General features: G+C 41.7%; 3 protein-coding genes across 3 annotated transcripts; 2 read left to right on the forward strand and 1 right to left on the reverse strand.

Annotated features, from left to right (window-relative positions):
• Positions 1–473: 473 nt before the first annotated feature.
• Positions 474–6,202, reverse strand: taf6 (TAF6 RNA polymerase II, TATA box binding protein (TBP)-associated factor). The gene is given in 17 exon segments (XM_034549763.1): positions 474–1,040; positions 1,393–1,584; positions 1,790–1,914; positions 1,917–1,962; positions 2,149–2,274; positions 2,365–2,439; positions 2,534–2,557; positions 2,559–2,717; positions 2,800–2,901; positions 3,006–3,083; positions 3,314–3,435; positions 3,568–3,687; positions 3,789–3,845; positions 3,935–4,088; positions 4,227–4,313; positions 4,463–4,620; positions 5,968–6,202. Coding segments are annotated over 16 exon segments (1,914 nt in total). The 5' UTR covers positions 4,619–4,620; positions 5,968–6,202; the 3' UTR covers positions 474–749.
• A 767-nt stretch (positions 6,203–6,969) lies between these two features.
• On the forward strand, positions 6,970–9,077 carry mrps31 (mitochondrial ribosomal protein S31). Its single transcript, XM_034550519.1, is given in 10 exon segments — positions 6,970–7,200; positions 7,202–7,229; positions 7,232–7,413; positions 7,415–7,497; positions 7,775–7,927; positions 8,072–8,200; positions 8,202–8,216; positions 8,295–8,371; positions 8,607–8,747; positions 8,827–9,077. Coding segments are annotated over 10 exon segments (1,086 nt in total). The 3' UTR covers positions 8,874–9,077.
• Positions 9,078–11,031: 1,954 nt separating this feature from the next.
• On the forward strand, positions 11,032–25,564 carry LOC117742401 (forkhead box protein O1-A-like). The gene is made up of 4 exons (XM_034549707.1): positions 11,032–11,879; positions 21,034–21,225; positions 21,595–22,780; positions 22,889–25,564. Exons 1-3 carry the CDS (start codon positions 11,283–11,285, stop codon positions 22,756–22,758), a joined length of 1,953 nt encoding a protein of 650 aa, XP_034405598.1. The 5' UTR covers positions 11,032–11,282; the 3' UTR covers positions 22,759–22,780; positions 22,889–25,564.
• Positions 25,565–26,025: the final 461 nt, after the last annotated feature.

Consider the following 26,025-nt stretch of genomic DNA (forward strand, 5'->3'; position numbering starts at 1 on the left):
AAGCAGAACAACGTTAGAGAGGTTTTAGTACAGATTAATTAGGCCGTGCAATTTGAATTTTCTCATGTACCAAACCATATATTTCACTTGTATATTACTTATGGTGTTCAATACATACAAATACAGCAGTCTTTGTTGAGTAGAAGAAAAATGTTTTTTTTTTTTTAAAAAGCCAAAGATAAGCAACATTTGTGACTGTAAAGCACTAAAGCGTTTCATGTCGCTGTGTTCTTTGGCTCATATCTCGGTGATGCTTTGGTGCAGAAGGATTTTGAAAATATTTAGAATCGGTGTTAAATCCTCTTGCTTTTTGCTATCTGGCTTTTTCTGATGGCACCGAGCTACGGGTTGCTAGTTTCGAAAACGTGCCGAGTGGGCTGAAAAGCTGTTTGGACCATGGACATTTTTGATGGCAGAAAAACATAATGGACATTTAAAAAACAAAACAAAAGAAAAACACATTCAGACAAGGATTTCATACAAAATCTGATTTATTTTAGAGTAAAAAAAGAACATGGAATCAATTAGAATATAAGCTGAAACATTACAGATCTCACAACTGGACCTGAGTTTTCATTGGGCATTAACATATTTACAATGTCTAGTCACATTTGCTCTTATCCACCAAGAGTTCAGATATTCCCCTTCATACCATGCCAGAGTTTACCCCTTTATGTTCAGCCCAAACAATTCACTTTGTGTGTTCAGCTGCATCAACATGGTAAAGATATCCACTATCTATACAAGTCTCAGTGTGGCGACTGCGTGCTTGCTCCAGGAGACTCGGACCGGTCGAGCTTCATCACCGCTTCGAGTGGGTTTGAAGAAATTGAAGTTGGTAGCACGGAGCTCTTCGTCTCCAAAGAGGAAGAAGCAGACGAGGGCAGAGATACAACTATGTACTTCTGCATAGGTCGTGAACCTGTCAGTCCAGGGCCACTGCCAGACTCCAGTTTTACCAAAGGCTGCAAGGTCGAAGTGGCACTGGGAACAGTGCTAGTGACTGGTGAGGCTGACTGGGAAGAGCTGAGGGTGATTACCTGGAGGGAAGACAAAAAGACAGATATAAATTCACACTCTTATGATTTTAAAGAAAAGGGTTTCAGTAAAACCCCTTTCAATTTTTAGGACCTGTTAAGTTTCACACCACTCACATTACTCATTACTTTAAAATATATGAATGTTTCATGGCTGTATATACATTTGAATACTACTTGTGTTTGTTGTCTTTATAATGTAACAGTAGATATATGTTGTTATAAAATGTCATCACTCATGATGCTTACATTGTTATTGCAGCTGCTATCTTATCAATATAGGCAAGAGAAGGTACCGTGCAGAGATTTCCTGTGGTGGCGGCGCTGTGTAAAACTGAATAAAAAAACAAAGTACCTGCTGAGTTGAGGAAGCTCCAGCACTGGTTGCCATGACGATGTATTTTGTTGCCGGGGGAGATGGCTGCGACGGGGTCCCTGGTCGTGGAGACATCAGAGTGAGGGAGCTTGGGACCTTAATGATGCTGGGAGTGCGCTGCCCCACCGACCCACATAACCCACTTTGTGACACAGTAAGCGTGGGACGAGGCTGCAAGAAAACAATTCATCATGGAACAGCCGGTTAGTTACACGTCCTTCTGCAACGCCTCACATCAACTCTGGACTGTGAGTGCAACGTAAATAAGAGACATAATATAGCAATGTTTTTTTTGACATCCTTCCAGCTTTCTAACAAACAATTTACTTCATGAAACATAATATATTTATATCAAAAAATAATGGATTAAATGTACCTGTGTGATTGTTAATGTGGTTCTGTTGACTTGTTGAGCTTGCAGTGCTGCTTGGGTCCTGGCCTTCATTACATGGGAGCACAGCATGGGTCCAAGGTAACCGTAGTCGATCCGATACTGTTCACGTTGTCAGGCTGAGGGCGGATCTTGGCAATAACACTTGCACAGTGTTTCTTGAAAAACAAAAAGCATTTTATTAATACTAAACATATGTTCTGGTTTAATACAAAGTAAGAAACAATTACTGATAAATGTCATGTTGTTTTAGTGAAATGCGTTGACCGTAATGGTAAACAAAGTTAGTATTCTGTGGTAAAGTCGTCTACTTTTCAGTGCATAATAAATCACAAACGTGTTACCAGTAACAGGCTTTGGACATGGTCAGCTCCTATCTTATCAATATTGGAGACTACTGGTCCTTCCATCACTGCTTTGATGCGAGCACCCTCTATAGTAAGCCGAGGAAGGATCAATGTCTTAATCACCTGCGGGGGGAAAGAAATCAGGAGGTTGGTGCCGATAGTTAAGATCACAATTATAAAAGACCTATATAAAGAAAACAGAGTCACACTCACATCAGGTCCTAGCTCAGAAAGACCAGCGATGCAGCCATAACGTGTCGTCCACTGCGTTTTCTCATCCAACCAGCTCTGAAGACGCATGAAAGTCTGATTTAGTATGTGAAGTGTTTTTAAAAAGGGTGACGTAATGTTAAATTCAATAAGGCAATCTAAAAGTGATCACCTTAGTAAAGGTCTTGGTAATACGGGGACTGGATGTTGTTGGTCGTAGTACTGAAGGTTTTACAACTTTGGGCCATGAGGCGAGCAGCAAAGTCTCGTAAAGCCCAGTGGTTGTCAACATCTGGTCGCAAACACAGCTGCTTACTCACAATACATGTCACCACAGCTGGGATGAGCTCATGCAGCTGCAAATACAGATAGAGAAACGTAAACATTGAGATAACCCTTCAAAAAATAATATACGGTTTGTTTGTTTCCTTCACTCACGTATTTCTCCAAATACAGGGTGGGGTTGTCCATTAGAGCTTTGACCATCCGCATTAAATAAATCAGCAGTGCCAAGTTGTTTTGCACCACATTCACACGAACCTTTGAGGAGAACATGAAGTCAGTATTTCAGCACAAGTGCTTTTTTTTTTTAATAAGGTGAGTAATGTTTCAGAACATTAGGAGATGATGGAAAAGATGCTCACTCCTTCAGAAATGAATGTGCTGAATCTTGGAAGCATCTGATACAGTCCAGGATCTGTGGCAATACTCTGTAAAGCTTCCTGAAGGAGACATTAATCAAAAAAAGTTTTAAACTACCATTGGATCATTTTTCAGAAGGACACATTAAATTCTATGTTGGCTACAATGTTTCGCCATTTCTTTACTTGTTAGCCAATTAATGAAACACAATGTAATTTCTAGTCAAAATGATTCAAGATAAAAATAAATCAGGTTGTTACTCAGCATGTAGAAAATAAACCATATATAAGGACAGGAAAGCAAGACTCACAGCTCTTTTAGCCTCACAGGAGCCCACACACGCTTCTGTAATTTCCTTGTAATAGAGCTGCTGTTCCACAGACAGCTCATGAGTGCTGCGCGGCTTCAACCTTATGAGACCCTTCTCCTTTCCTGAAAGAGACAGATGTAAACATAGTATGATGGAGGCACACCTAATCATAAAGGATTAGGGAGAGAAGGAGGAAGGCAGGGGGACAGGAATGTTCAATAGAGAAATGTTTGATTCTAACACAAGATACTGACCTTTGCCATCAGCAGTGATTGCCCCCTGACTCTTGCCTGGAATCGTACTTTCCTCCTCCTGACCAGGTTTGACGATTTTGAGGGGCTCTGTCGATTCAACCTTTTGCTGTTCTTTTGGTGCTGAAAAAACAGTAAATAAAACCCAATATTACATTTTTTTCTGCAACTGTATATACGTTTGGGTCTTTAAAGAAAAGAAAAAAAATCTAAACAAGGCTCGCCTGGTGGTGGATTTTCTGGAATAGAAGGCTGTACCCCCTCAATGCTTAACCAGTGGGCTGTGGATTTAAACAAACATTGTGTATGAGCTTAGGGTCAAAACAACATGCTGGAGTATGACGGCATGTAATACTGATCATCTGCGTACCTTTGAGAGACACATCTAGTGGAACTCTGGGAAGCGGTGTGTTAATAATGTCACTGAGGTCGACTTCCTTTTCCTCATAGAAATGAAGCTCTCTTCCACCACCACTTGCAAAGCGAAAAGGGATAAAGTCTTGCGACTGGAACCCATACAGGGGCTGTAACAAAAGGAAACTTACTTGGAACACAGAAGATACAAAGAAACCAGAGCTAAAGATCCACTTTGAGCTTTTCCTTTAAACAACATCTATCAAGTGCTATAATAAAAGCTAAAAAGAATGAAAGTTTTCCCTTACCTCCACGTTTTTTAGTTTGAGAGCATTATCTAGGTCACTGGTGGTTAATTTACGTCTCTTCCCATGATGCATGAATTTGAGAGCATCCTAAGTAAAGGGAGAAAGGAAAGAGGCCAAACAGAAAATACAAATATAAAGATAATTTATCAGTTATGCCAACGACAATCAAGAATGTAGTTTCAGTGCAATTTACAGACCCACAATGAAAATATCTTCATCTATCAGCCATGATTTACCTGTGCAATTTCTTTTATTCTGTAGCTGACTTCTTCACTTAAGGCTGCGCAGCTTTCCTCCTGTAACTGCCCCACTCCCACAGACTCTGCCATGGCCTTCATGGACTCTGTGGGCAGGGTGACCGAACACTGCTTCTGTCGACGTTCCTCCGCCATGGCTAACAAAGAACACAGGTCTGTGAATATAACCCCTCACATACACAATTAAAATGTAACTCGAACAGATGTACTCCTCTTATTCAGGGGACACTGGTTTTGCATCCTATCTTTGGCGGGTAAAAAACATTTCAGTTCTAAAAAAATGTGAATGGTTCACCGCCAGTAATAACCACTCAATGGGTCTAAAGCCACAAACACAGCAATCTTGATATATTATTTAACAAGGCAGTCTTGATACAGTTGTGTGATGATTCAGCAAACATGGTATACCGCCAACAGTTTACTTATATTGCATCATTACTCTAATTCCCCAAATGTAAATATTAGAATGGAGAATTGCAGCTCATCATTTAGATATTTTCGACAAAAAGGACTTTACTATTTGTCTGCCTTGGGGAGTACATGATAAAAAACAACCACTTCAGTAGGCTAATCACACCACTCAAGAAGTTACAGGTATCTAGGGCTGCAATGTGAGACAATGTGCATAACACTGGGTGTTTCAATGCAGCTTATGTGGGATGATTACAAAGTCAATGTTAAGAACGAAGGACTTATGACATCTCAGCTAGTGTTTGCCTGAGAGGGGAAACTCAACACGAAGTGCAAGAAGGCTCTATGGTCTATGAGAATAAAACTAGTTTACACTTGTATAAAACAAATGTTACATTCGCCATAAGCCAAACAAATGTTTAACGTGGTAACGCGAATGCAACGAAAAAACGACCGCAAACATAAAGCAGAAGTCCAGAAATAACGTGAATTGCTTTTGGCAAAACAACAATAAGCTGGCAGACCTTAACAAGTGCAGTTCATTATCATTATGCACGCTTTTAAAAAAAAAAAAAGTAATCATATCGGGGAGTGTTAGGACGTGCATCCAGGTCTCAGACGGAGGCAGTCATTCTGCTGCAGATGCCTCAGGAAATAACGTTATCGACTTGACTTCGTTACGCTACGATATTTAATACCGTACTTATAATCCTGATTACCTCAACTTTGATCGTAAGGTTCAATCTTGTTTACAACGCCACACGAGACAAATTCCATGAATAGACACTTTAAAAAAGGTTGTATACTTCATGTTCGTAAATAAACACACCGAGCTGCACAGAAAGCGGGCTCTCCACTGACCGAAAAAACGATCAACCAGCAACATACACTACTCGAGCCACTTCTAAGTACCGGTATATCCATGCACGTGCAGCGACTTCATATTATAAAACTAACAGTGAGGATTTAAAGCCGCTTAACGACTGCAGAGTTCTTTAACATTAACTTACATGTGAATACATATGATGTGGTTTAGCTTGCATGCTAGTAACTAGCTTCCGATGACATTTTACCTGTGTGAAGTTGTCCTCTCCTTTCTGAGTTTGAACAGGAACTTACGCGAATAAAAACCGTCAATGTTGAGATTTGCAACAATAATTATTTCGCAAAGCTAATTCTTCTCTGTGAATATCCATCTTTCGGTATAAACAACTAGCTTAACTAATTCACGGATTGCAGCTGGGACCTCCTTTCGTGAATTAGCGCTTATGTTCCGTCGCCATTTTGAGTCACGTTCGGTTGAGCTATCGCGAGACTATAATTGAGACATCTAGACAGAGCAGTCGTTTATCGAAAAGTAACTTATCCAAAATCAATTACGGAATATGTGTTTTAAATGGCAAAATAGCCAATACCACAATTAAATAGTTTGACAGTATAACTTCATTAAATGCCAGTTAGCTACTCTTTAGACCATGGATGCGTCCGGAACCAATGTCATCCTCGAGTTTCTGCGGGGGACCTTATGATGTAGCAACGGATACAAATGTCAGGAGCGTGGAAGGACGTTTCAAGAAGCAATCCATGTATAGGTTTTTTATTACGGACAGTGTGCACGGCGCGACATTCTTCAGTCGGTGTATTTGAGTCGTGTGTGTTTCCAGCTAGATGTGACAAAGCTGCAGTTCCCGTTTAAGGTGAGTTTGTCTGTGAGTGGACACATGAAGCACAAAGTGACGATGGTAACGTCAGCTACTCACTGGGCTGAAATTGTGGGTGTATTTGTGGTGAATACAAAGTGTGTATAGTGCAACAATGCACGTTCGAGATAGCTCGAAAATATGTTGTTTCCATTAAAAACTGGGGACAGCTAATGTTGGCTATTAGCCTTCTTAACCTGCACGTATGCGGTGGGACATCGTGATTGACATTTCTTTGAGAGATTCAGGTGCATCACGAGCAAGTAGTTTCTGCCCACCTCTAAAACTGATTCTTGTGTTTTTGTATTTGATTTTGTAATAATAGTGTTATAATTATTATTCAAGCTTCTAGGATCCCTTCTGGGTCCGACCCCTATGACTACTAACTCTGTTGTCTTCTATCAACATAGGATTGTCAATGGAGGTGGAGTCAAAGCCCTCAGCACAAGTTCAGTGAGACTATGTGAAAAGAAAAACGATGTTGACAATTCTCATCAAGTTGAGAAAACAAATGCAGATAAAGACGGTGAGCCAACAGAAACTCCAACTGTGGTTACACAAAGAGCTGAAGATGACAGCAACATTATCAAGATGACTGAACATAGAGGAGGAGGAGCCAGTGGTGTTAAAGACAGATGAGGAAGTACCACACAGCCGCAGCTGGATTTTAAAATTGAGCAGGTCGTGGCAACGCCAAAACAAGTGAAAACTAACGCAGCCAAGAGTGGGAAAGAGAGTCTCCTCAACCTTCTTGGAGCCATGAAGGTAGAAGTAACTAATAAGAGGAAGCTCAAAAACATCATGAAGCCAAGTTATGAGGTCTACACCCAAGTCAAAGCCAGCAGCGATGGAGAGCACTATCAGCATGTTTCAGAAGGCTACAGTGGAGGCTTCATCACAGAGGTGAGAGGCGGTGTGGAGTTATTCATCAGCCTGCATTGCATTGTTAATGAGCAGTTTTTTTGTTGTTGTATTCTGTATCACAACATTAGCAAAGAAATGCTGACTTTCATCACAAACATGATGAGATGACCACACGGTTACTGCTGCCATTGATTACTGTTGCGAGTTTGATGTTTCACCTGTAGTTTGTGCCTGTACACCTGTTACTCACTTTACACCTTAATCTTGAGAGGATGTCTGAAGCCCCGTCTGTCTTCATCCACTGTGTTTTCTTTAGAGAGACACTGGATCCTAAACTAGTTGAAGCTGCGTCGGCTGCTGCCTCCACTCTGCCTGACCGCAGCCAGGCTGAGTCAGAGCTGCTCAGGCAGCTGATGGCAGCACGAGACATCACCGAGGCCCAGAAGAAAGGAGACGTGAACAACCTTGGGTATGTGTCAAATAAAGGAATGTTAATGGGCTGGATATTTAACGAGACTGTGATGTTTTTATCTGCTTTTTCATTCTGTATCATGGAAAGATTTAAAAAAACAATTCACATGTAATAAACGTTAATCCAACAATATTTTCTCAGAGTAATAATCGCTGACATGAAAGTAGGAAAGAATCCCAACCGACAGAATGCTCGGCCAGCTAATCAGATCCGCTTTGATGACGACGGGCGAGGATACACGCATGACAGAGGAATCACCGCTGAGCTGGACCGGTATTCGGAGGAGGTAAATACTTCCTTCATGTTTTTACTCGTATAGGTTTTGAGATTGACAATGTATTTAATATGCCTTTCATTTTTTTAGGAGGAACTTGTTCTCAGGAAAAAGACTTAACATCTTCTCTCCGACTACTGATGAAGCTGGAGTTGATTTAACACTTGGTAATAAGGAATTTGGATTTTGTAATAAGCCAACTTGTATTTATTGACGGTTTGCTTACAGTGGCTGACGTATGGTGTTATTTGGATAGATACCTTTTTGGCCTTCGTTATCGCTTATTGTCATGAAATGTTGTCAAGTAGGCGGACGCTCTCTCTCCTTCATGTGACATTGCAAAAGCTCTTGTTTTTAACTTCATCAGGACATCTGCTCATAATGCCACTGTCATATTTTCAGCACGGCCAACCCTATGGGACATGGACTTTGCAAATCAGTTGTCTCTGTCGACCAACCAAACACCCCGCAATGGGCTTGAGGAAATGATCCAGTGGACCAAAGAGGGGAAAATGTGGCAATACCCAGTCAACAATGAAGCTGGTGAGTAAAGCATGCTATATTTTAGCTACATGTAGAGAGAAGAACAAAATACCCTCTGACAGTCTCCTTGCTCTGTTAGGCCTTGAGAGGAAGCCAGTGTCCCGTTCCATGAGCATATCTTCTTAGAAGAAACACTTGGAGGAGGGTTTTGCCCGTCAGGGACCAGTGCGTCACTTCATGGAGCTCGTGGTGGCTGGTCTGTCCAGAAACCCCCTATCTGACTGTCCATCAGAAGAGGGAACACATTTCCTGGTTCAGAGACTACTTCCACCAGAAAGAGGAAGTCCCTCAAGGAGGCTGAAGTCTACCTCAACTGAGCAAAAGACAATTGCATAAGTTTTCAACATTTGTTGAATGTGGACACATTAAACTAAGTCCTGTTTACTCAGTGGGACTTTGCATCTGTGATAATCTTTACTCGTGCAGGTTGGATTTCTTAAGTCTTCCCGGCAGTCTGTTGGAGTGGACTGGCATCAATCTGTGTCCTGGTGTCAAACATTGAACAGTATGTCCTGTCTCTAAAATGTTGATCTGACTACAGAACAACTGTTGAAAAGTTGCTTGTACAAAGAATACAGACAGTATAAAACAACAAAGGCTTGGCTGTTGGATCATTTAATTCTTTGAACCTTTTTTTTTGCTTAATCCAATGCAGACTATTTACTGAATAAATGTCTCAATAGTGACACAAATACATGAAAAAGACAGTTGGATTCAGTTACCAAATTTGTCCCAGAAATAGCTGTCATATCAAATCCAATGTTTGTTGTGATACGCAGATGGTATTAAGTATTAAGTGATATGCAAGCATCATATTATACTATAATTATGAATAAATGGTTTAGTTTTGTAACGAGGCAGGTTTGAATATCAGGTTGCATTAAAGAACATCAGTGGACTGTTTAGTTGGATGGATGGTTGAAGACCTTCACATTCAAAGAAAACAGGTTGATGAAAACATTGTTCTATTCTTTTTGTGTAAAAGGTCACCCAAACACCTGTGATAGTGATGAATAGTGTTTTCCAAGGCAAATTTAACTTATGTGCAGCATCTGGGACCTCAGATCAGGTTTACAGTAGGAGGGTACGAGACCATGAACCGGGTGACCTTTGGAAGGGAAGTGCTTTTAAAACAAAAAAAACATGTTAACAATGTGCCACTTGGATTCCTTTTGGTCTAAAAACACTCTGCAAGCTATTGTCTGAGAAAGTGTGGAAAATGAGAGCTTGGCAGTTGAGTGCCTCATTTCCACATTTTGTTCACTTTTCCTTAAACACATGATTGTCACGATAAGATTTTGGCAACACTTCCCTCCTAAGTGTTTTTGTTCTGCTCTGAAACAACTTGTATGCAAATACACCACTAGATGGCACTACTCACATCTCTGCTCCCTCTGAGACCCTAGAACTAGATATTTCAACAAAAAGCTGCCTCTGCAGTGCAGTAAATGTGCTGCATTTATTGTTTTAACCAGTATGATAAAACTGGATATGGTGTAAACGTGTTGTGATGTAATGGCAGAGTTTCTGATATCAGAATCATAAGTATTTGGCCTGTTTAAGAAAACAAGACCATTTGAGGGGAAACTCCACATTATAAACCTTTCATTGTTCTTAAACTAGCACATGTGTAATTATATTTTACTGTCAAAACCACAAGGGGTCGAGTGTGCTATTCAGGGGGAAACTGCTCCCTGTGATCAGGTGGGCACAATATCTCTCAAAGCACTAGAGGGACTCTGCATGTTCCTGTGCCAGTATGGTGCATTTAGGTGCCTTCAAAATGTGTAAATACATAATCCAAGAATGTGCAATGACAGCGTTGAACACGATGTAGTGATTGAAAAGCAGCTATAATGATCGATCAACTTTTATTATATGTTTCAAAACCTGGTGTTAATAACAAGGATACCTACTGTATTTTCACTCACTGCTGAGCCGATACAAACTTTAATTTGTGTTATGGTTGTAATGCCGGTCACCGTGGCAGCATCTCACAGTAACTCAAATGTCTGGTAATGTTCAACTCCTGAATCTCCCGTTTCTCCAGAATCCACAGCTTCTTGTGAATCTGAGAAGCCATGAAGACTAGACCACTAATTAATGAGTTTCTACTTAAACTTAAAATGATAAAGAAATACATTGCACATAAAATACACATTTAATCTGAAACCGGGTCCATATAGGAATTACCAACCAAAAAAGCACTCAAACGCACCGTGAAGTTGTATAACCCAAAAGACCGAGTCTGTTAGTGGACCCTGAATGCAGCATCAGACTCTGGACGAGTGTCATTATTGACAGAGCGGCACACTTGAGAGTTGCGATAGTCGGTGCGGGATGGTTTGAACTTCAGTGAAGACCTTGAACAGTTCTCTGACATTGCAACCCTCTCTTTATATCTTCTACCTTAGAACTGGAATCTGGTGTGATAACGCCAGATTTCTTTCTTTCTTTTTTTGTACCTGTTGATTTCCCATTCATTATTTATTTTGTGTATGTGAGTGTCTGTGTGAAAGTGAGAGCGACTCAGACATGGCTGAGGTACCGCCACCACAGCCGGTCGAAATAGACCCGGAATTTGAGCCTCTCTCCCGCCCGCGGTCCTGCACCTGGCCGCTGCCCCGGCCGGAGCTCAGCGACCCGGCCAGCTCCAACACGTCGTCCCCGGCTCCGTCTTTGCAGCAGGAGCCGGGAGGAAACTCCGAGTTCATCAGCAACCTCGGCTTGTTAGAGGAGGACTACGAAGAGTATGCCGACCAGAAACCGCCTGTGCCCGGCAATGAGTTCCAGTGTCGGGAGGGAAACTGTGTGCAGCCACATCATCATCACCACCACCACCACCATCCTCCTCCTCCTCCTCCTCCTCCTCCTCCTCCTCTTCAGCTCCCCGGCCCGCAGCAACAGGTGCCTCCTCCGGGTGTCGCACCCCTGGGCAACTCCGGCCAGAGGAAGAGCAGCTCGTCCCGTCGCAACGCCTGGGGCAACATGTCGTACGCGGACCTGATCACCAAAGCGATAGACAGCTCACCCGAGAAGAGACTGACACTGTCTCAGATTTACGACTGGATGGTGAAGAATGTGCCTTACTTCAAGGATAAAGGAGACAGTAACAGCTCCGCGGGCTGGAAGGTGAGTGCATGCGTGCACGTGAATACAAGCATCACGTTGACAGGGGGATGCACTTGGGATGGTTTGATGGTCGAGATGTGACCATTAACCCCTTTAACGCAAATCCCAAAATATAAACACCAACATAAAATAACGACAAGTGTAATTCGATGCGTTTGGCAGCAGCAGAATATTATCCAGAGCCTAATCTGAACGTGTAGAAACCAGCAGGCAAACATTGTGATGGCTGACTGCTGTGATTTATCACTTTTTATTAAAGTGAGCAGAGAGAGCAACGTTCTATAGAAGCTGTATTTCTTTGAGTCTTTAGTTGAACATAAGGTCTCTTAAATCACTTCAATCCTCAACACAGCATACAAACAGGCTCCATCCTATTCTGCTGCATACTGTTGTATTATAGGAAATATAGGAAGGCATTTTTAAAAACAATTTGATACTCACAATAATTAAAATAAATAATGGCTGGACTTTTTATATTTCCCCTGTGTTTTACCGACTAAACAACTCTCTCTGCTACCGTCAGCCAAATATACCTTGTGTGACATCACTGATGTCCTCAAGTCAGTTGGACATGACTGAGCGATTGAACCCACAGAGAGAAAGAGGGCACTAACTGGCCAATATTGAGTGCACATTCAGTGGCAGTGATGGTCATTCATCAGAAAAGATTAGTAATTGGAAAACTATACTATCTCCCATCTCCTAGAGTAAAATATGTCTTCCTTGTTGAAAAAGATTATACAATCCATGAACAGGGTTTCAAAATGCTGAATAGTTATTCTTGAGTTTGTCTGCTGAACTTTGGTACGTCAGTAACCTTTGAAGTTGTGGAGCGGTTTCCTCTGTCAGTGCACTGCACGCCTCTCTGCTGTGTCAGTGAGGAAACACACAGCTCCGAGGCAGCAGAGGACCAGCCAGCAAGCCTGACTGACACCCCGCATGAGCTCGAGGATGTTTTTCTCTGTACAATCCCGGAGTCCAACAGTGCAACAATATTGGACTTGTTTAGTATAGAGAATACTGGGTACATCAGAAAATGCACACAAAAAAAGCAATCTTAGGTTTTATTATACACCTGTCAACGAGGGGTTTGAGACTAGATGCTGGCTTCACTGAGCAACGGTTGAAATCTGGTTTGACGGATGAGATTAATGTGCGACAACAATGTGGATCAACACAGATTTCAGATTATACATTTTGCTATTCCAGAGAAATAACTTCCGTGGGCAACACTCAACCCAGTATAACCACAAAACATGCTGACTCATGGTCTAGGCAGCTTTTCCACTCCCATGGAAAAACTGGTACAGTTTACAAAGCTGTGCTTTGTGGCTTGGAAATGTATTGGAAATATTTAGCACAAGGGAAAAGCGGTAGCCTAATGCCTGTACAAACATGCTAATCCAGTTCCTAATATTGTCTCGCCGAGTGAGGAGGTTACTCACCCGTGAGGGATAGAAATTAAGCGGGGAAAAGCAGACAGAGAAAGTAAAGTAGATGCTAATTAAAACCTGCACACGCTCACACAATTTGAGTCCAATTCATATTTAATATTTGCAGCCCTTCTTGTAACCCCGGTATCCCCATGAGACATCATTTTAAAGTTATGTCAAGAAATGCCTTTGTGAAGACACATTGTCTAACACCCGCTTGTGAAAAGCTTGATTGCAGCTTGATCGCAGCTTCCATAATGATTTTATGGCTCTGCTAAACCTCCCTTTCCTCCTTTTCTGAGTCTTTCTGCAGTTCTTCAACTGCACTCGGTCCCATGGATAAGCGGGCGCACTGGCTAGTGGGAATGCACTGGTTTTTGCCAAGAAGCGGCGTGGAGTAAAGTGTTCGGAGCCCCCCCAACAATAACAGGAGGCGACGCAAACAGCTCAATCAGTGTTGGGGAGTGTGTCAGAGGGGAAGGGGCTCGGGAGAAGGGAATGCTGGGAACAACGTCAAACTTCCTCCATTCCTGAGTTGTGCGCTCATATCTTTGTGTCCTTGTCTTCTAGAGTTTCCTCAGCGGATGCTGCAGCTTGGAGAAAGGGATTGCTGCTCTTTATCCTTACACTTCCTTCCCTGCCCTCTTTCAGGCCTTCAGCTGAAGGGGCTCAGAGAGTTTTCATAGCCAAACTGTCCTTTCAGCACCAATATCTGTAAATAATAGTCTTTCTTACTTTTTTTTAATTTTTTTTTTTAAATGTCTATAAACTCTCTATAGCTACAACAATCAACAACATATATTTTTTTACTGTAGCCCCTTTTTTCATTGTGTGCCAATCACAGCAGCAGCAATGCCTCAATAACAATAGCACCAGCCTGTTTATCTTTGATATTAAACCAACACATCACCACTTCAACCTCTGCATTCCTAAATGTTGGCATGCTTGGCTGGGCCTTGGATCCACCGGCTTATAGTTATTTTTACACTTTCCTGTTAAAAAAACATGACGGTCCCCTCACAATGAACTATGATGCATTTCCTGCGGAGTGGATGGAAAACAGTGCCATGTGTTAACATCCCCGCCTTGCAAAACATGAGGGTCAGGGCTGGAAAAAGAGAAGGAACTAATGGGACAGACCGTACATGGATCATGTTTGTGCATCTAATTCTACGCAAAGTCATTTTATTCCATTTCAACGTTCCTGCCACAGGCGTAAATAAATATTCAGCCTGCTTGGTGTTCTGTGTTGTGCCACATCCTGGCCCGTGTATTGACTTTGGGATCCACATGCATGAGGTTCCGTGATTGTAATGACAGTTAGAGATAAGCCAGAGACCTCATGGTGGGTGGAGGGCGTTGTGTTTGAATCTCAGTGATTATACAGCTCCACCTAGAAAACTGAAGGTGGGTGGAGGGCAGGACGAGGGCGACGCTGCTGCCGCAGCGAGAGCTTCCTGTCTCCCTCATGGCATGGAGATTCTTTTTTGTTTTCCCTCTAAAAATGGTGTGGTGCTCATCACGCCTTTACCACAAGAGAGAGCCCCTGCCAACTGGCAGACGTGGTTCCCCTGGGATATTGTTGGGTCTATGAGTGCAGTGTGCAGCATACACGGTACTTTACCATCTTACTGGCAGTGCCACTGTTTTTCTCAGTGAACTGTGACCTTAAATAATGGAACAGGAAGTCGCACTCCTGAGTTTAACTGAAGCGGAGGTTGTAAGTATTTTACCAACAGTTACTTGAACTTTTGAAAGGTTATGAAGTGTGTACAAGCCATTGGTTTGTAGTGCTGCACACATATAAGGCAGTTTGGATATTTATGGACCAGTGCTTTATGGATTAATAAAATGTGTGTTCCCCTCAGTGTGAAATGTACTTCTCATCGAGTGCTATGATGAGGTCAAAATGTCAGTTTGTCCTACACTTGATTTATGAACACTGATTTATGACCAAATACTTGAAAACCAATGACATCAGCCTCAAAAGACTCTGTGTTTAGTTTCTAATTACTGTAGCAAATGTTAGTATGCTCATGCAGTAATTTAAGATATTTAACACGGTTTCCAGACTTAGACTTGTGTCATCATGCTGACCTCTAGCTCAAAGCACCACTGTGCCTTTAAGTACGGCTGTAGATTATTCACAGTGGTCTATCAAATCAGAGAAAGGAAATTCTTGAGTTTCCATTTCTTGTTGAGCAAAGGGTAATTTTTTGTTAATCAATCAGGAGTTTAATGGTTGGTTTATGAGCTATAATTGGGGACACAGGCCTGAAAATAGGCGGCTAACAGGAGGCGGGTGGGAACCGAATCGCTGCCAGCTATTTGTTTTGGGATCACAAGGTTAAAAAGGGAGGACTGTCCTTAACTTAATAGGCCCACTGAAAGCTTCAAGTAACCCCATGAAGAAAGGGAGGCTCGGGGCAGGGGCTTTCGAAGAGGAGCCACCGTGGCTTGAGGGAAGGAGGGAAGCAGTCAGCTGACTTGCTGGCTGTGGGCTGAGGCCTGAGTACAGTCTGCTGTCTACACGTGTTTGAGCCTGTGGAATCTGTGGCATTTGGGTTTCTGCATTGTCTTGCAGTCCTGCGCAGGGTAATATTCACGGGTGCCGAGGGAGGCGAAGAAATATAGTGTGAAGAAAGAGAAACGGGATCAGAGGTAGCTGAGATTAGTGTCAGATCCTGTAGAAGTAACAGTTGGCCTTTTTACACGGTAAAGTGTGCAAAGAATGTGTGTCACTCAAGATTAGGCTGGGAAAGATTAGAGATCAAATTTCCAATAAGCTTAGTATGTCTGAATATTTAGTAGGAGGTTGTTTCTTAATCAATCGCGCGTCACGTGAGGACGTTTAACTGTTTTATTCTCATTTGCCCCCCTCTCCTTGTTTATCTAACGCTGAGCGTATAACACAAAGCTCCCCATTCCTTTTCATAGTCCCACTTTGAAGCCATCGCAGAAGTAGGTCACTCAGTTTGATGCTCAGTGTTAATGAAGTAGCCTGCATTGTGCTGGGAGCCACGAAGAGGCGACGTGGTCTCCACGCCGAGCTGGAGGGCTCTTCTCCTTCTGCAGCAGCGCATGCCTTTTTACCGCCCTGTCACAGAAAAACTCAGGTCCCGCATGCTCATTTTTGTACTTCCTGGGTCAAAGGGGAAAGGGGGGGAGGGGTGCACAGGAAGACACTGCCAGGAAGTGGCTTGCCCTTTTACTGCAATCTCTGCAAGTGCTTTGCTCTCCTATTCTTATTTACACCCCCTGACTTGCTTTGGGGAGGTAGTGATATGACGGCAGTTATTAAAGATAACAGCATTGATTAATTGTCTTCTGCAATTGTATTGTTGCACCCAGAGCATCACACGGTATAAGATCAAGAAGCAGTACGTTAACCATACTCATTTTAGGTCAGGCAGTGTCAACTCTTGTCTCACCAGATAATTATTTGCCTTTTTTACTAATATGATTTTTTTTTCCCCTTCTTTTTTTCTTTACAGATATAGCTGCTTCTAAACAGAATACCTCGTGTGCCTGTCTTGCATTGTCATTTTACAGGAATAAGAAATATGGCTGCAGTACTATCTTTTAGCAGAATTGTATCGGTATGATACCAACATATTGTTTCATAATTTTGAGTCCAACCAATTTAAAATATGAATTAACATTTTTTACATATGTGAATGGGAACACAATGAACATGAGCTTAATTTGTCCCATAATGTGTTATCTATCACCTTAAAAAACACATTATATTGTACTGAGTTCAAATATATCAACTTATTATCACTAATAGGAAGTCAATCTGTGCATTGACATTGTGATCTACACAATCAACTAGTTGGACGTCTCAGGGGACTCCAACAAACCGCTCATGAAGTGTACCACAGCTGAACCCTTTGTAGTCAATGGCACCCAAAGAGATCCGCATACTTCCTTATTTCACTGTTAATGTGATGTTGATTTATGTGCAATTGTTTCACGTGCTTCCTCATTCACCATAACTTTTGTTTCAAAACCTTTGGGCAGAAGCAACCACAAAAACAATGGAATTGAGGGTCACTGAAGCTCTGATTAGAAGTAAGAACAATGATGTCATATCAAAGTCACATCATCTCACTTCACTATTGTCGTGTTAACTGTAGCGGCATGATGCCGCCACATGCACGTAGATGGGAAGTGATTCTCTTTTTCCCTACAGTTGTTCATCTCAAACTCAATATCAGGCCTCATCATTTATATAATACTGAGTTACTGAATTAGGCAGCATCTGGTCCCCAGCAGTGGGTCTCCTGGGGGATCCTCTCTGCTGTGGTTGTGTCTGGCGCTGCACTGTATGTAAAACGTTGGGACCAGTTGCAAGTGAGGCCACTTTCACTGCGGCTGCACCTGTCCCTGCAACTGGCCCTTGTTTGTTTACTTATCCCGAGACCGTTACTGCAAGCCTCATGCTTCACTGCACAAGACACAGCAGCTGTGTCAATTGGATTGTTGTGGAGTTGCTTCATGCAGCTTGTCTCGGGGTCATTGATCACAGATGATGTAGAGATCGTTGATTTCATCTCACAGGACTGCGCCATGCAAGGCCAGTCAACATTTCGATGAGACTAGTCAATTCGGGTGTGTTGTTTCCAAGACGAGACAGCCGCACATTCCCAGACACAAATTTCACCCTATGTGTTATTCTGAATTTGAGTAGGCCTGACAAAAGCATAACATTCTAACAATATATAAGCATTTATTTTATCAGTAGCGGCAGGTGGACTCAGTCTGCTGAGAGACAACTGCTTTCCGCTGCACTGCATTTACAGCGTGGACAAACTGAAAATAGATTGCGTCAGAAGCAAGAAGAGCATTCCCAGGTCAGGCTTCCCTGCACCGGCTGACCTGGGGTCAGTGTGAGGGTAACGCTCAAGTGTTCTTCAGTGGAGAGACAGTTTGTTTCCTTTTGTTGCGTCTCCTTCACAAAGCTTGATATAAACTAATATAGTCTATAATATATTTCTTCTTAGCACATAAGATTAATTGAAGGCCAATAGATTTTCGGTCACTATAAAGCAAAGTATGATGCAGAATTGGTTTTGAAAATACATTTTAAGCACATACAAATCAATTGCCATACACAAACACAATGCAATATATGTGTACCTCAACTCAAGATTGGCTAATTGCCAATTAGCATTATATTAAAATACTTTAAAATGAGATACACTGTATGTAATGCATCTTAACTTGTGCACCAGCTTGTGTTGGATTCCTGCTGACATTACTCAATACATCTACTCTCTTACACATTGATGTCACTTAGAGGCCTTCATAATCTGTGCATGGGAACTCCCCTGGTTGCCATGGAAGGTCAATAGAGAGCGTCTAGATTTCTTAATGCAATTAATTCACATGAGCTGCCATGCAGTTACAGGTGCACAAATTTCCCTCCTTCAAAGCTAAGTTAAAAGATGAGGGCCTTAACATTATGTTTTATAAATAACTTTAGCAACAATGAAACATATAGGCCACCATGGGTCTGGCTTTCACAGACATAATGTGTGAATGGGGCACCTCCTGAATTAGTGAGGCAGGGATGTCTTTTGTTCTCTTTGGGCTGAGGTGAGGTCTGTCTCAGACAAGGATTATCTCTGGCGGAGTAGAGAATTCCCCTTCCCAGGGCCCAGTCATGCAGTCCATGATTCTTTGTAGGCACTAATCAGAGGCTACAGACATTTGCATATCACTAGTGATCTCAACTGTGTGTGAGCAAGACATGTCATTTTAGTTGGTGGAATATAAGTTGGTTCACAGACAGAGTCTGTGCAGCACCCTGCTCAGATCTCAGGTTCTCTGCTAATGACTCATTTCCTGTCTTCCTCTTACAAAAAAAAGGAAGAGAAAAGGTCACGAATCAAATGAACACGAGTCAGATTGAGCGTTGCATTTTGAGGCCATGCAGTGAGCGCCAGTCTGCATGTGCAGGATGCAGGAAGCCTTATTTAAAACAGTCGGTGGAGGAGTCCGGTTCACAAGGGGGGGGGCAACACACCGACCCGGCAGCACGTCACATCTGATGCTTCTCCTCCACTCTCTGTTCCTACTCCATCCAACCTGTTTGCATGTCTCTGTCAGCGCCAGCTAAAGAGTTTGTGTTCAGTACACAGTGAACTCATTGACCCCAGCTCTGCCGGCAAAAATCCTCTCCCTCTGTCAGGCCCTCCCCATCCTCACTTCGAACCCTGTAACCTCCCTCGAGTTCTTTTTCAGGAAAAATGTCTCATTCATGCACAGCCCGCTGCCTCCACTCTGAGGCTCGGGCTTTACAAGTGGATGTATAGTTTGAGGTTGAAGTTGCTCTGGTTCAGTGCCTTCGTATAGGGATAGTTAGCCAAAACAATATTCTTCAGCTTGTTCTATTCTTACAATTATTTGAAGTGTCCTTCCGGTCTAAGTAAGCAGCTACATTTGTCACATTTATTTATTTAGATTACTTTATAGAGCCATCTTCAATATATAATAAATCCTATTAATATGCTTGAATGTGTCACATTCGGATGATTAATATGCACTGAATGCCCTCAACCCCAAACCAACATGTTTTGTCCAGAGAGACCAGGCTAGACAGTACATCTGTGTCCTGTGTGAGAGTGACCGTCTCTCTATCGTTGTTTTTCTTTCTGAGAGAAGTACCGCAGGAGGCGCCTCTGCGTCTCTTTCAGAGTTCATAACATAGCATTAGAGAAAATGTACTGAATGAGGCTTTAGGTGTATACATGTTGGCACAAGGACAAATGTGACCGCATACAAAAGTTGGTTAAACCCAAAGTAATACAGCCTTTCTTATTTAGGATGAGTTTTTTTTTAATCTGCTCTTTCAGTAAAAATAATCTGCTTGTTGTAAATCACAGGAAACATATGATTATGGCCGACAGTGAGGAAGGAGTAGGATGACCACTATTAAATAATAAATTCACAGCTTCAACTAAAAGTATGTAAGGACAAAAGCTAAACAACATCGACTTTAAAAGTATGTATATAAATATATATATATTAGTGAAAATGCTCTAACGCTAATTTTGAATAAACCTTGCCTAGCTGATCATGGCATACTGTTTATACTTTGTGTAAATATTTTTTCAATATATATCTTTTGTTTGGAGAAAGATCTTTTCAGTTCTATTATTGCGCATTAAGTGTGATGCCATCTTTTACTTTGTTGGTTCGCCATCAAGTTCAGAAACGGATATATTGTACTCCAGCTGTACTAAATAACAGATGTTTATTTAGTGTAAAATAAATGACACCACACATCCCGTCCATCCCTCGCTCCCTCATGCCAAAGTAACTAATGCATTTTGCTGGAGATCGTGAAGAGGGATTGGAAAAGGCTCAGTAGACATAATACTGCTGACGGAGGATATGGACATATGCATACTTCCTGTTCATCTGCTGGCTTTGACTACCATCTTCTTCTCCATTCAGTATGAAAAATGACAAACATTTCCTCTGCAGCAATACACCTTATTTCACTCACAGTTGCTCATTGTTGCACCAAAGGGTCCGTATGTAATATTTAAACAACAACATCATTTATAGACTAGAATAATTCATGAGAAAAATAATAACCTTTGAAAAGAAAGACTTCATCTTTGGAAAATAGTTGTGGAGTTATGTTGATGCTTCTAGCTGCATTGTAGCCTCCACACACCTTACACATGATGCCCTTGTGTCCCACCCAGAACTCCATCAGACACAACCTTTCCTTGCACAGCCGCTTTGTGCGCATCCAAAACGAGGGAACGGGGAAAAGCTCCTGGTGGATGCTGAACCCGGAGGGGGGTAAGAGCGGAAAGTCACCTCGCCGCAGAGCTGCCTCCATGGACAACAACAGTAAGTTCACCAAGAGCAGAGGAAGGGCCACAAAGAAAAAGGTAAACTTTCCCTTGTATTACCACTACACTCACTTACTCAAACAATCAATCGGTATAAAGGTTGGCAATATTTTCTTCTCATTTTTAACATTTAATTTATGTTAAGTTACTGCGGACATTTTGTCACCTTTGGACATAGCTCGGCTAGCCAGGAGATTCCCAGTATAATATTGAGCTAGGCTAACCAATCAGTGGTGGTAACTTCAGATATGAGAGTGGTGTCGGTGTTCTCATCTAACTCTTGGCAAGCGAACGAATAAGCGCATTCCCCAAAATGTCAAACTATTCCCATCATTTTGATGTAAGTTAATAATACACTGGTAATTCTTATGTCAGCCGGTGTAACCTTTAATGTTTTTCTGTCCTTAGATGTCTCTACAGGAAGCAGATGAGGGAGGAGCAGGCAGCCCTGGATCCCAGTACTCTAACTGGCTGGGAAGCCCAAACTCCCACAGTAACGAGGACTTTGAAGCCTGGAGCTCCTTCAGGACGCGCACCAGCTCTGACGCCAGCACGCTGAGTAGCTGCCATTCACCTTTTCCTTCTGAACAGGATGACCTGGGGGAGTCTGATGGTCACATGATGTACCCTGGGGCAGCGGGGAGCAAGATAACCTCCACCCTGCCCAGCCTGTCTGAGGTCGCTGGATCCATGGGCCAACATGGCTCCGAGAGAGTCATGGAGAGTCTGCTGGACAACCTGAGCGTGCTGTCTCCTAAAGCCCAGCTAGGGTCTGACTCCCCACATTCATCAAATGCTGCCATGCTTCAGAGTCCCTACAGCTCCACTGGCTTGACCCCGCACCCACAGAAGGACTACCGTAAGTGCATGTACAGCCAGGTGAGGATGAACTCCCTGACTCCTGCTCCCATGCAGATGCTTCCAGAGACCAAGCCAGGCTTTAGGGTTTATGAAAACCAGTATATTTGTCCTGCTGGCCTCCTCAAAGAGCTGCTGACCTCAGACGCAGAAGCCAGTAGAGATACACAGGTGTCTCAAGTGGGGAGGGGAGGTTGTCTAATGCCCACTTACAGCCGCCAGAGCCACATGGGGTGTCATAATGGAGTAAAAATGATGACTCCTCCTCAAAGACATTTAGTTCCTCATGTAAATCCACAAGATATACATAGCCAGGGTCCTTCAACCTCACAAGATTTGAATAACTGTAACATGATCCCCCTGACGAGCCTGACTAGTCTTTCAGGGGCCCCTCCTCGAATGACCAGCCTGAGGACATTCGTGCAGTTCCCGCGTGGACACCCAACACACAATAACGCTGTTTCGGCGAGCTACGGCAGCAACAGCGGCTACAGGGAACTCAACTTTATTCACCCACACAGTCATCACCAGGAGCGGCTGCCCAGTGACCTGGACAACGTGTCCATTGAGAGGTTTGAATGCGACATGGAGACTGTCCTCCATGACACCCTCATGGATGGCGGAGCACTGGACTTTAACTTTGACCCCACAGCTGGGCCTCATGGGTACCCCCAGAGGGTGAAGACCACCACACATAGCTGGGTGTCAGGCTAGGACGCATGGTGGATCACAACAGGTGAGACTAACAAGTAGTCTGTCAGTGAGTATAAACTATAACCAATAAAATGTCTCGTTTTCTTGCCCATGTTTCTCATCCCTGAACATTTTCCATTTTCCCTCACAGGTTTTTCTCAGCATCCCGCCACCGCTCACCTTCATTCAGGGACTGGAAAATGGAAATCAGCCACAGCCGTCACGTTCCGCAGAGCATTTGGCAAAAACTAATTAAAAAATGTTTTACTTGTTTTGAGTTGCAGCTCCATGTATAACAATACATACAGTTTAATTGATAACTGCATTGAACATAAGCTCTGCAGAGAGAAGTTTAATGAGAGACAAGCCAGCATTATCAAACTAGCCTCGTTTTCAATTACCTGAACATAATTAAACATGAATATATTTGTTTATTATTGCTGATTTGTGTTCATATAAACATATACATTACAATGTTTTACATAAGACAAAACCTAGAAGAGTGCCTCGCAAAATTAATTTCTCAAAATGTATGATTTGTGGCCAGTCCAACATTAGACCAACACTGCACAAACACCTTGTGATTTAGGAATGAACTTTGCAGCAGCCAGTCGGCCCAGCTGAGCATACTTGTGGGACCTGAAATTGCAGTAAGGACACAACAACACAGTTATAGCTATTTACACACACACACACACAAGAAGTTTTAAAATCAGTTCTTTACTAGCAACCACCCAGTGAAATGAGCCACTTTTGGGGTAATTTGGGGCCAACAGATCGGGATATATTGAGCTGAATCATTAAGCAGTGTTTTTTTTTGTTTCAGTGCTTAAAATGTCAAGTTTTAAGTCTAAAATGGCACCCATATCTTTAAAGGAGAAGTTGATATTACATTCTAATGGAGCAAAAGCCTGCTAGATATGTTCTATATAGTCTGATATGGGAGTTTTTGAGGGTTGAATGAAAAGCCCATACTGGCAAATGAGTGGTAATCTAGTAAGATCAGTGTATCATCTGCATATTGATACATGTTAATCATCTTTATTATCTCCGCCAGGCGTAAGCCTGTGCATGTGTGTGCGTGTGTGTGTGTGTGTCTCCAAGGCTGATCTCATATACTACTGGACCCATCAGCTTAAACCTTTTGGCGCTCATTTGACTGTATGCTCAAGGACCTTTAACTTTTATAGCTAAAATGGTGACTGAGAACAGGACATGTCCAGCAATAGACAACATCACATAGCATACTATGACACAAACACCAATAAATCCAGAACATTTCATCGGTGTGTACATAGATTAAATGTTTATTCACAGATATCTTGGTACAGTGCTATCAAATACAACTCAAATTGAATATCAGCCATATCTCCCCACCATTAGATTTCATTAGAGATCGTGAGACAAGCTGCATCTCTGACTGAAATTTATTTTCATTCACTGTATGAAGGTATTTATTTATGTTTTTATTTTAATTGTAGTTTATAATTGGATTCTTGCTTTGTACTTTGCTTGTACAAAAATGTGTACAATGTATATACTGTGTTTGAGTTACATGATATGCTGTATTTGTTTTATTATGTCAAACTAACATTGAAGAAGTAAATTAAATATTAAGATTTAAGATCAATATCCTTTATTGTAGATAAGTTTGAATGCTCCCTTTTACATTAATAGTGTCTACATGCAGTTTAGAAAACGTGGCTGTCAAGAATAATCCTAAACATCTTAATTCGCCTTTTGGGACTCAATGTTGCTATCAGGGGACATCTCCCCAACTCACATTAACGTCTTTGACATTAGGACATTCTGCTACACTGGAAGTTATGAAAAACTGGAAAAAAAAAACGGTGATCAAGTTGAAACCAAAGTTGTTTTTTGTCACATTCTGAAAAAAGGACATTTTGTAGAATTTAGAGATTTTCACCTCACTGAAGATGAATGATACAGTGGGAGAATTAGCAGATAGAGATCCCTAAATTGACTGGAAATGATGGCCTTCAAAGTTTCGCTGACACAGCACACGATTTGATGCTGTGTACCTCCCAGCAGCTGTTTTTATGCACCAAAGAGTTTCTACTCTGCCACACACAGTAAAGACCGTGCACCCACACAGTCTCACAGACTTATAATGCTGTACATATTATTTTCCTTTGTCGTACATTTTTATATATGAGGGGTTTGAATGACTTGTTCGGATTATATTGAAGTATTATACTGTATGTATGATTGTGTCAGAAATGGTTGTTTACATATATGAGTCCAAACCATAACAATAAATATACGAACACTCATACCTCAAAATAGTTTACCTCTGAAGTGTTGAAGGGATTTTTCCTGCCATTCTCCTCAGTAAGTAATGTATTGAGTTTGTCTTCATTTTTGACAAATTGTTTTGTAAATAGTTTTTGTTTTGTTTTTATGTATTTGAATGATAGTGTTTAGACCTGAGTAATGCACCATCTGCCTTGGTATTTCTAATGTGTTGGAGGATTATAGCCATTATTTTCTAGTAAATATTTTGTGACAGTAAGTCATTTTAAATCAGAATATCTATTTGTGTGAAATTATACATTTTTAAAGTTTTTTTTGTAAACATGAAATCATCTGTTCAGACAAAACTCAAGGAAAGGAATTCAGTAAACAGAAGATAATTATATCTCAGAATAATGCTACTACGTCTGCAATTGTGAAAGCTTATCAGAAATAAATGTGTGACGGGAGAACTTTTATAATGGCTCAAAATGCTACCTTGAACAAATGAGATTTATGATTTAATAGAGAGAGTGCAATGTAATCTTGGACATTAAACACATGTTGAAACCCACTTATGTGCACACATTTTTCAAGGGAAAATGAAATGCAGTCATATTTTATCGTTGATATCCACATTCAGGTATTTTTTTAAATAATGCAGTTATCTATGTAACCCATTCAGTGAATAAATGTGCACATGCAATTAAAGGAAGAAAAACTAAATGTGATCTGTGTGTCTTCCTCATAGGAGCATTTTAAGGCAACATAATGACACCTAATGTACATCAACGGCATCTAACTTTCTACATGTTCTGTATTCATTTTAAGTTGAATCTGTCTGCTCATATACTGTATATATATATATATATATATATATATATATATATATATATATATATTAGTTTGGTCCCTGTGTAGCATTTTAGTGTTCCTATAGACTTCTGGAACATTTCAGGATGCTTCTTTCTGTTCCCTCGGCTCTGACTGCCTTTTGTTAGTGCCCCACAGGTTGTATCCAGAAATGTTTTCACT

Source organism: Cyclopterus lumpus, chromosome 14 (assembly GCF_009769545.1).
Source record: "Cyclopterus lumpus isolate fCycLum1 chromosome 14, fCycLum1.pri, whole genome shotgun sequence".
Taxonomy (NCBI): domain Eukaryota; kingdom Metazoa; phylum Chordata; class Actinopteri; order Perciformes; family Cyclopteridae; genus Cyclopterus; species Cyclopterus lumpus.